The following is an 11,390-nucleotide window of genomic DNA, read 5'->3' as shown; positions in this document are numbered from 1 at the left end:
GCGTGTTTCCGGAGGACGTGGCTGCTGCCGCCGCTCCGCTCCGCTCCCGTTTGCTTCTTGCTCCTGCTCCCGCCGCCGCCATGATCTCGCTGTCGGACACGCAGAGTGAGCGCCGCGCCCAGCCCGGGACGCGCTGAGGGGGGCCCGCAGCCGGGGCTGGGCGGGCCGGGCAGGGGGAGCGGGGCTGCTGGCCCGGGGCTGGTGCCCCCCGCCTTGTGGGGCTGGGCTGGGCTCCGGGAGCTTCCCGGTGTGGGGCTCTGGGGGCGGGTGGGATAGAGCTGAATGAATGGGAGCTGGGTGCTGAGCGAGCAGCAGCTGGCAGGGCGCCCCCCTTCTCGTGCCCCCCTTGTGTGGGTGGCAGAGGTGCTCTGCGGGTCCCCCTCGGTGGCTGCACGGTGCCACTTGCAGCTTGGTCCTGCTGATGTAGAAGTTCTCAGGTGGTCTTGGAGGGGTTGTAAGGAGAGGGCCAGCCACGTAATCTAAAGTCAATAAAGGAACACTTGTATGGGAGCGTGGTCTTGTCGTCACTGGGGGATAGAGATGCAGAAAGCAAAAACACAGAGAGGGTCCACAGGCACATAAACTGCCAGGTAAGGCAGAATGGTAGGCCTCTGATTTATGCTAATGTCACACACATGGTCCTTTATTAGTGTGGCTGCTGTGAAAGGAAATAAGGCTGTGCACTAACCACTGTAGTGTTACTTGAAGGAGGGTGTGTAAAAGCTGTTAAAAAAAAAAAAAAAAACTCAGATATAAACTTATCTTGATAGCTGGGTACTGGAAAGACAGCTAAGGCAAAGGATGAAGGCAGGCAGCAAAGCAGGCTAGCAAGATTCCAGGTGAGGGATTTCTCGAGATGATTTCAGTGTGATTTTATGGTTTGTTACTGAGTAGGTAGTAGCTTTTTAGTGTTAATTTCAGTTTTATGACCCATTAAATCATTGCGGGCTTTGCTTTTGTGTATTCACCTATCATCATGTCCAGACTGTTCATTAGAGGAAACAAAATATCTCTTCAGGATGAAGAAATCTATTCTCTGGTTTTACTTTTCTTAGCTTCTTGTTTGGGGCCTTCACCTAACTCCTTGTGCTGACTCTATTGCCTTTAACTTTCAGATCCAAGAGTAGTAGGTAAAATACTGTATAGTTTGGGGATTTTTAATTTAATTATTTCTCTGAAATTCTGGAGATATCTTCAGATATTTTGAAACTCACTCCTGCTTGGAAAAAGTATAGTTAGCTGTAGAGTCATTAGTGGAGTAGTGTGATAAGTACCTGGAGAGGGGCACTGCATTAGTTGACATTTGAAAACCCAACTCTAAAGCTTCTGAAGGACTATAATGCATGATTCCATTCTTGTTTTCATACCAAAGGTAGAGGACATGCTGTTGTCTTCCCTGAACTTTCACAACCAGTGTATCTTAAGTTTTAGTATTTGCGAAGTGATTTTGATGTAGTGCTGCAATACTCTCTCACAGCTCATGGGATTTTCACAGAAACATTGAGAAAGCATTGCTCCCACCTCTCGGGAAAGCAGTTGTTTAAAAAAATAAAAACCAGAACATCATGTGGTTAGTGTGTGTTTCTGCATTCTAGACACTGAGGTTGTATTTGAGCAATATAGTAATAATTCTGGTGTGGGAGGGAGAAGGCATTCAAAACCAGCTCACACCCTCTATAAAACTTCCTTCTTTATTGTTTGCAAAGATGATGTACACAATGGCAATGCTAGTTATACTGAACTTGATATTCTTGGGGGGAAGGGGAGGGGATCTGAGTTCTAATATGAATCTGATCAGTAACATCTATTTGAGATGAGTCTAGAAGTACTTCCCACTTCCCTCTGCCAATATCTCATCAGCTTTCAGCAGGAATCTTTGATGTGATAATGGTGGGCTCTTTTCCTTTCCTTTTTTTTTTTTTTTTTTCCCTCTGCTAACCAGAGAACATGGTTGGCTTCTAAAGAGAATCTGAATTTGTCATAGCAGTGATTACAAATGTGTTTCAGGTGAATACAGGAATGTGTAGAGTAGTAAGTGCAGCAGCTGTTGGGAATCAGCCTCTGCTTCTTGTTAGATCCCTACTTTGTGTTGTTTCTGAAGGAGGAATGAATACTCACTTCCAATGGCTGCAACTCTGTCTTACTGGCAGCTGGTAACTCTTTTGGAGCACTGCCTCCAACTATTTTCCTCCCAGATTGTTTCTGCTGCTTCTAAAGTAAAGAGCACTAGAGAAAAGGGCAGGCTGCAATTGTTGTATTAGTTTCAGTCAGCAGTTTCACTGAAAATACAACTTGCAATTTGTCTGTTTCATCATAAATATTGTAAATGTCTGCTCATGTAGTAGTTTTAATCCTTAGTGGTTAAAATGTTCATAGCATAGGTTTAGTGTGGTGGACAGTATTGTACAATTACAGATTTAACACTGTGTGGTCTTCAGCCTTGCTGAAAGAGAAGCCCTTAAGGAAGTTGAGGAATTTGAATGTTTCTTTACTCTGAGCTGTTCTGAATTCATTTGCTACAAATAAAGTTTTTTTTGTTATATACAAGTCTGAAATAGGCACTATGATACTACTTTTCTGCTAAGCCCTTCAAGCAACAATAAATAATCAAGTAACTCAACATTGCAGTCAAAATGGGCAAAGAAAATACCTACAGATAACTGTTCTGGCTTTAATTTGGCTAATGATAGTGGTGAAGGTTTGGGGTTGTTTGTTTTTCAGGCTAGACCATACAAAAGTACTGGGGTCCCCAATATATGCTGGATTGCCAGCCTATCTATAATAATGCTGTTCTTGCTAAGCTATGTTTATGTATCCTGTGGGTTTCTAATTTCTCTAGTCATAAGGACAGTGGTAATATAATGGTGAGTGCATGGATAACTGCAAAGGCTTTTGCAGCCAGGTTGCTGCTGTTCCTCTTCATTCAGTCTGTGAGAGAGTCAGAGGAAGGCCTTACAAGTTTAATTTTAATAGTAGGATGTATTTGTATGTATTTTCTTCAAAATGCATTGGAGGCTATTGCCAAATGATATCTTTTAATCATAGCTTGACACTTCTAGCCTGGTTTCCCAGAGAAGCAAAGTTTCTGTCCTACTCTTGCCTACCCAGTGTTTCTTGTCCAACCTTTTCAGACAGGCAGAACTCAGAGTATTTGCAAGTTCTGTGACAGCTGGCAGGGAACCCAAGCTAATATTCAACAGCAGTCAGCACATGTAATTTGGAAGGAGCCTACAGCATTTGTCTGGAATGGTGTTTAATCCAGAAGTTGGGTGGTAGTGCCATGTGAGGTGGGATGTGAGGCCTCAGGAGGATGGGAAGGATGGGTTACTTGTGTTACTGCAACAAACAAAATGGGATAAGAGTTGAAAATGGAAAACAAGGTTTCATTTGTTCACAAAATCCTTTTCTCCATGCTAGCAGTATATCAAAAGGGATCTTTGCCATATGTGTATATGCATACATGCTTTTGTTGCACTCGGTTTCAGTATATAGTTTCAAATATATCCTTTTTATGATAAGCAGCTTCCACCAGTTAGTCTTTCTCTAGCTGGTATTGAAATAATGTATCTACAAGACTTTGTATGCTCAGGAATGTTTTTTAAGTAGTCATGAAATAGACTGGGAGCTTGTCTGTGAATTTAAAATGTCTTTATTAAATGTTGCAGGTTTCTCACAATTTTTATGCATGAGTTCTTCTGGTGCCATGTTTTGTTACATACTTGATTTTTTTTGTTTCTTTTTGCAGAGATTGGAATGGGTTTAACAGGCTTTGGAGTGTTTTTCCTTTTCTTTGGAATGATTCTCTTCTTTGACAAAGCCCTTCTGGCTATTGGAAATGTAAGTTTGTACTCTTCAGTCTTAGATTCTGCACTGCTCAGAATTAAGTATATGATATATTGTTCTCTTTTTAGTTTAATATATTAATCACATTGAAACTGGGACACAAAAATACCGTGGTAACTTGGTGTAAAGGAGGAGTTATGCTCATGGTTTGAGTGAAGCATTTTTCCTGATTAAAGTTAGAGCAGCTCTTATCAATCTAAACATCATACCTCCAGGTCAGGCCTTTGGTATGTTGTTCAGACAAGCAGCAACTTGTTTTACAGTAGTTATGCTGATGCAAATAAGATTTTTAGGTTGGCTGTTATTACTAACACATTTCTTTTTTGTGATCTTATAACTGTCAAAGCTAAGTATCTATTTGGATAACAATACTAACATGTTCTGTGTGTTCTGTTAAACTCTGTTTTGCTGTGCTTTATCAGGGAAGAGAGAAGCATGAGCTCTTGATCTGGGCTTAGAAGAGCCAATTGTCTTTCATAGTAGTGAGCTGTAATATCGTCAGTCTTTACCAAATTGAAGTTTCTGCTTAAGCAGGATTAAAAAAAAATCCTAGTGCTGATGCATAAAATTCCCAATGCAAAACAAATGAAAAATAACGTGGTGTTCCCTTAAATCAGATATCGCTGTGCCTCTGCTGTTCCTAGCTTTGCCAGCCAGTCAAAGCATAAAACCTGAAAGAGACTTGCATCCTCTTTTGGTGATACCTAAAAGTCTGTGCTCCAAACTGATCAGTTTCTTTCTGTGGCAGCAGCATCAAACACTCAGATTTCCTAAAGGAAAATTCAAAAGTATGCATTTGAATTAGGGTGCATGGCAAAAGAGTAAGAAATAAAATAACGCATATTTTTTTCTTAATGGAAGGTGGAAATAGAGATCCAGTTTAGGGAAAGTGATGAATAGGGAGGAAGAGACAATGAAAGGCTCTGTGGTAGGCAAAGATAATGCAGGAAAAGGTACTGTATCCTTAGAGAGGTGTTTTTTTTGTTGTTTTTTTTTTTTTTTTAAAGTGTTAAAGTTTATTAAATAACACTAATGGATGAAGTTCAGGTTTATGTTAATCTTGAGTAAAATCTGAGATACTGTCCCTTTTCAGCAAAAAATGTTGGCCAGGTGTATGCTTACAGGATGAAGTAACTTCCCTGTTGCTGAAAGACGCTCACAGTGGCTTTAAATAGTCTGCACTAGCATGATAGTGTTCAGCCTCTATTGGATCTAGTAAATAGTTACACCGTTAAAGCTAAAGAAGGTAATTGGTAATGCCCTGCGTTTTTTTTCCTGTTTTGACTTTCCTGTTTGTTTGTTTTTTTCCTGTTTTTGACTTTCTGCAGCATGAGCTTTTGAAGATGGCCATGCTGCAGAACAGAGGTGATTTTGCGGCATGTCTGTTCCCACTACTGTTGACAGCTAAGGTTCCTCCAACTAAGCTTCAGCACCAATTGTGGATAACAAGGGTACTTACATTACAGGAAAGACAATTTTTGTAGCCAGGTCTTCTGACACGACTGTTTGTTAGAAATCACAACAGTACACTTCCTAATATTTTTCACCTATCTGCTTAAAAAAAATTTAGAATGCCAGGTATAGCACTTTAAGGTGGAGTTTACAAAAGAAAACACTGCCCAATTCTCCCTCGTGATCAGTCTTGGTATTAAAGTAAGTTGTACAAAAAAGCAATCTCATGTTTTAGAACATATATGCATTCTAAACTTAGGAATTTAATTAGCTGTTTTCTTTATTTTTTTCTCTCTTTTAGGTTTTATTTGTGGCTGGCTTGGCTTTTGTTATCGGTTTAGAAAGAACATTTAGATTCTTCTTCCAAAAACACAAAATGAAAGCGACGGGCTTTTTCCTGGGTGGTGTGCTCATAGTTCTCATTGGTTGGCCTTTGATAGGAATGATCCTTGAAATTTATGGTTTCTTCCTATTATTCAGGTAAGACTTCTTTCCGAATTGCTTTCTGTATTGGTACATGGGGGGAAAAAAAAGTACTTGTTTAGTGGTGCTGTATTGCAACTGGCAAAATAACATTATTTGAATGTTAACTTTTGAAGGATTTTCATGAAGTTGTTGGCTTACATTTGCAAGAGGTGAAATGCTGGTGTTATTCAGGACTCAAATCTGTTAATGTTTGAGGCAGATACCAAAATGACTTTGATAATGTTGCTTATGTCTAATCAAATAATTGCACAGCTTCAAACTATTTGGGAGCCCAAATTGTTAGCAGTCCTAAGTTTAAGTATTTTCTTCTAATAGGCAACTTAAATACCTAGGGTCTTCCTTTTTTTTTTTTTTTTTTTTTTTGGTGGAGAGTTTGCTCTTTTCTTTCAGGAAAAATACTTAGTTACAGATGTCCTGTTTTTGTAACCTTACTATTTAATTACTGTGGTAGCCCCATGGAAAGAATGGAAAGATGGCATCTGTAATGTTTCATCACACTTGTGCCCTAGGATAGTTAGAATATATGATGTGCTGGTTTTGGTTACTGTTGTCCAAAATGCGTTAAGTACTTATGAATGTTCTTGTTCTTGAACAGCAATCTTTATCCATGTTACATCTTCATACATGTTATAAGAAATATGGTGCATCTGGCTCAACATGTCATTGCACTTCTTATAAATGTAATTGTAAGGGTGAATCCCTTACAATGTATCCCTTACAGTGTATATGTATTTTTATTTATATTTCCATGGTTGAAGCTCCATACTCTGGAAAACAAAGCAGAAAGTGTGCTAATAAGTAAGAAGGGAGGCTTTTATTGGTTCTTGGACTTCCATTCAGAAGACTGTTCCGTTAATACTTATTAATCTAATACAAGGCTGTCTGAAATTTTTTTCAAAGTGTTCAGCTGCTGGCTAAATAATACAGTCTCTCATACCTGGAATCAAAACATTGCTTTCATGCTACTCTTTTCTTCCACTTACTAAAATGGTATGTTAATCTGACATTTGAGCTCTTTAGATAGGATATCTCAAGAGTATTTACCTTGTTTCCTGTTGGACATACAGATTTCTGAAAACTCTTCTTGCAGTTTTAACACATGCTTCTTATTGTTTTACACTGTGGTATTCTGAACTCAACATCACTGCAAATGTTTTCAAAATCACTAGTTCACTGGATACATTGTCACTTATTGCACATGTCACTTGGGTTTAATCAGCCAGTACCAAATGGAGTAGAGTATCTTTCCAAACAGAATTATAAATTGCTATGTCTAAGCAAATATAATTATTCATGGATTATCCGTTTGTGCTAGCTAGGGGCTATCGGGATAAAATAACGTTGAAAGGATTAAAGAAAGTCAGTAGGACTATCTCTTACCCAGAATAGTATCAACAATGGATAAATAATTCCAAGTGAATGCTGCTCACCTGTTTTAACTTAAAATGTATCTAGACAATCTTTTCTAGTGCTTAATAGTTGTCAGAATCTTAATCTCTTGCTACAGTGGTAGCTAGCTACTACTTCAAAGGTGTTTGTTTTGCTTGACTCATTAATTTCAACCACAATCACCTTTCTGGCAACTTTTTCCTTTCTGAAGAAGGAAAAAAATGTTTCCTTTCCTCACGCACAACTTCATACAATTCCTCAGGACCACCCAGCTTGTTTGCATACCAGGAAATCTTCATGGTTATCACTGGTCTCTGAAGTACATGATCCCCTTAGGCTCAAGGAATACAAGATCAGCATATGCAGTTTTGGATTTGTTAGATCAGCCTGTTGTGAGGGTGGGAATTTCTGCATGTCCTAATGACTTCAGTTACGTGACTTGCCAGGATTTTTATATGAAAAGACTTTATTAGGAGCAATTTAGCTGTTCTACTGACTACTTCAGCTAAGGTGATACTATATCACTAGGGTGATTTATAGGATACTATATTCAGCTAGGGTGGTACTGTATTATCCTTCATTCAGTCTTGTGATTTGTAGACCTCTTAAAAACAGTTCCACTAGGTGTTCTGGTGGCTGAAGAATTTTTGCGTGTGGGTTGTCATCTTGTGTAGCTGGACTACTTTTACACAATCATCTTTCACATACCCTGCAGAAGTAATAGCAGAGCCCCTGTTGTACACAAAACAAAGGTTAGGTACTGGTGACCAAAAATACGAAAGAGATGACATGATTGCAGTGATTTCATTTATTTAGCATGCATCATCTCACTGAAGTGAGAAAGCCATGACTGCTCTTTTACTCAGATTTAAATCTGGAATGTCTTTCCCTTTTCTATTTAAGATACTGCCACAAGTTTCCTATCAGAGGTTTAGTCCTTTGCTATACCTTCATGCACTTAAATTTCATTCACTGGAGAAGGCTATTACAGTACAGTTTCTTGTTATACTCTAAACTGCTTTTGGACCCTTGTTCAGATTACACACATTCAAAGTTATGGCTAAAAATACCATCCTACCCATAATGACTTTTTCTTATTCTTGGCTATACCAACTCTTCTAGTGTCTTACAAGTGGTTTGTGTGCCCTGCATATCATGATTTACTGGATCAGTGAAATGATCTGTTTTTTTAAGTAAGAAAATCATACAGACGTGTTGCTGGTATTTAAGATATGCACAGCAAAAAGTTCCTACCAGTAAGAGGATGGTGAATAGTGAAATCTTGCTGTTCTGATGTGACTGAGGTTTCATTACGTGTTAATCCTTATTCTATGCAGGGAGTGTATAGCTCAACTCAGAAAGTCAGCAGCAGCTGAATTGCAACAGTTGACTGCAAACAGCTGAGATACTGCCATAGAAATTTGTTTTACTGTTACAGATACAAAGGGGACGTTAGACCATAGCAGCTATCCTAGGCAGCAACCCCTGGCTCATTATTCAAATTTCTGACTTTACGTAAACTTGTCAAAGAAGTGAATGTTCAACTGTGTCATGCTTAATTTTCTTCAGTTAATATGAAGATTGTTATATATAGTTTCAAAGGGAATTACTTGGAATTAACTTGAAGTGTGTTTTACATTAGGTATTGTAAGAACGTGTTATTAGTTGGGAGCATCAGTTCTGTTGATTAAGTTGGATATTCACTTCTTAGTTACTGTTTTTGAAGAGCTGACTCAGAGTTTTGAAGAAAATGTTTATCCATTTAAAAAAGCTTTTTGTGTGTTTTCTCTTCTGAATGTGTTCATTTATTTGGTTAAATAACTTTCAGTGAAGAAGCTACAGGACTTCAGTCTTGGTTTTAGAGTCAACTCTATTTCTTCATTTCACAACAACGTTGGAACAGTTTAATTATAAAAACTAATAAAAATCTTCTGATATTTTACCCAAAGGGGGTTCTTTCCTGTGGTGGTTGGCTTTATTAGAAGAGTTCCAGTCCTTGGTTCCCTCTTGAATTTACCTGGTATAAGCTCGGTAAGTGTTAGGTACTCAATGTAAAATTTGAGGCTTTTACTGTTTTTTGTAATTATTGTTATTGCAATAGTAGAAATGCATTGGAATTAAAGCAGATACACTCAAATTCACTGCTCTGAAGTTGTATTCCTGTATCGGTCTTGTACCATACAGATGAACTTCATTCCCAGTGAGAGGTTTTTAAATGTAAAAGGAACAAAAAGACATCTTTGTGGAAGTTGCCCCCACTTAAGCATTGTGAAGTAGAAAGAGCACTGAATTGTGACTCAGAATGCCAGGGCTCTGATTCCTGCCTCATTGTTGGCTTGAGGTGACCACAAAGAGGTGGTCACCTCAGGCCAACAATTCTGTGCATGATCTCCTGTCTGTCAAGTGAGAAGGGCACTGTACCCCTTTGTGTAGTATTTTGATATATCTATGAAAAGTGATCTGTGAAAGCAAAGAGGATTGTTTACTGTTAACATGCACCTTATATGGTGAATCCAGAAACTCTTATGATCCATACTTGTTCATCAAGTACAATATTTATTCAGGTCCCTTGTACCAGATTAATTCTTGCTATTTAGTAACTTTGTACTTCTTCAAATCACATGCAGTTTTCCATTTTCTTGATTTAAGTAGTTATGGCTTGAAGACAATTAACAGGTGCTAGAAAGATGATAACCTAGGTAGGGTGTTTTGGTCAACTACTTTTACTGTGCTAATTTCTGTATGTATTTTGCCATAAATGCTTTTAACCCTGGTTTTCAAAGCTACAGTTTTAATAGCTACTACTTAAAAAATAATAGGGGATATAACTCAGATGTATATAGTCTGTTTTATAAAAATTAGTGTTTAAGATCATCTGTTCCAATCCTGCAGTTGAGGCCAAGTTCTGGCTCATTTGTGATCAATTGAATGCTTCACTTGTCAATTGATCTTGTCTACTCATTTAAATTGATCATAATGGGGTTAAATCTTGTTATAAAAAGATAATTGTTAATGTTTTATTCAAAGCCTACGTAGGCTCAGAAGAGAATCCACAGTAATGGTCAGTTGAAATATCTTACTTGGTCTACTAATGCATGTGTGGCTGATACTGTATTGTTTTGTTTTAATCATTAAGCTAGCAGTGGTATCTGCATTCTTATATTTCCTTTTTCATTCTGTTGCATCTTCATGTTGCACTGTTAATGTCTATATGAGAAAACATGTCATGCAGAAACACGGTTGCAATGTAAGACTTTTAATTTTCACAAACTTAAATCATGAGATCTTGGTGAGTACTACTTGACTCTCATTTTCAGTTGCATATTAACTGTGCAAGTAGCGAGTTATATTTGAGAGTAATTACACTGTACATAAATGTAATGCAGCCTAAAACTTTTTTCTACTTTTCTCCTTTTCCGCAGCTTGTAGATAAAGTTGGAGAAAGCAACAACATGGTATAATGACAAGGCAGCAGAAGACTGATTCTAAACTTACTGTATTATTTATAAAATCCTTTTGAAGAATACTCAGCACAAAGAGTAAGTTGTGTACAAAGGAAAAGCTTGTAACATTCTTTATGTAACAGTTTAATTTAAAATGTATAGTCAACAATATACATTAGAAAAGAAGCTCAGCAAGTATGCTTCTAGGAAAAGTAACTCCAGAGTTCAGGAAGTAAACTGAAGAGGTGAAAGTCATGGAATAACATGTTACAACTGTTCAAGACTATTTTTGTTGATTTTGGAAAACATGCTAGAGGCAATGAACCCTTTTGGATTTAAAGGTGCCTGTACTTTACCTCCTTATTGTCAAGGTGCAGTAGAGCAAACAGGCCTCCATTTTTAAGGGTGATCCCAACTTACCCAACCCTCTGCTTGCTACCCTCAGAGTGTGCAAAAAAAAAAAAACAAACAAAAAAAACCACCAAAACCACAACACAACTTCTTGTGTAACAAGAGATGCGTCTTCTGCATGAAAGTTAAGATGACTATTCATCTTTAAGTGTATTGTGACAAAAAAGGAAACCCTACACAGTTCTGTTGTAAACATTTTTGTAAATATGTGGCTGAAATAAAACATTGTTATCTTAATGTTTCAAAGCCAAATGTAAGTTGATTGTATTTGCCTTCCTTTTTGGAATATGCAAAAGGTCAATCTTTAATAACTTCAGTCTTAAATGTTGGTTCTGAATGTGTAGAGTTCAACAGGGAACTCTGGAA

General features: G+C 37.9%; 1 protein-coding gene across 2 annotated transcripts; it reads left to right on the top strand.

Annotated features, from left to right (window-relative positions):
* Window positions 1–38: 38 nt before the first annotated feature.
* GOLT1B (golgi transport 1B) lies at window positions 39–11,190 on the top strand. Of its 2 annotated transcripts, XM_032206834.1 has the most exons (6): window positions 39–105; window positions 3,746–3,837; window positions 5,597–5,775; window positions 9,120–9,201; window positions 10,198–10,231; window positions 10,593–11,190. In XM_032206834.1, the coding sequence occupies exons 1-5, from the start codon at window positions 81–83 to the stop codon at window positions 10,204–10,206; spliced, it is 387 nt and encodes a 128-aa protein (XP_032062725.1). In that variant the 5' UTR covers window positions 39–80; the 3' UTR covers window positions 10,207–10,231; window positions 10,593–11,190. The 2 variants fall into 2 exon arrangements, with proteins under 2 accessions (XP_032062725.1, XP_032062718.1); XM_032206827.1 differs by lacking the exon at window positions 10,198–10,231.
* The last annotated feature ends 200 nt before the right edge of the window (window positions 11,191–11,390 follow it).

The sequence above is a fragment of the Aythya fuligula genome, chromosome 1 (genome assembly GCF_009819795.1).
Source record: "Aythya fuligula isolate bAytFul2 chromosome 1, bAytFul2.pri, whole genome shotgun sequence".
Taxonomy (NCBI): Eukaryota; Metazoa; Chordata; class Aves; order Anseriformes; family Anatidae; genus Aythya; species Aythya fuligula.
Note: the sequence above shows the minus strand (reverse complement) of the source record. Positions and strands in the feature narration are given on the sequence as shown.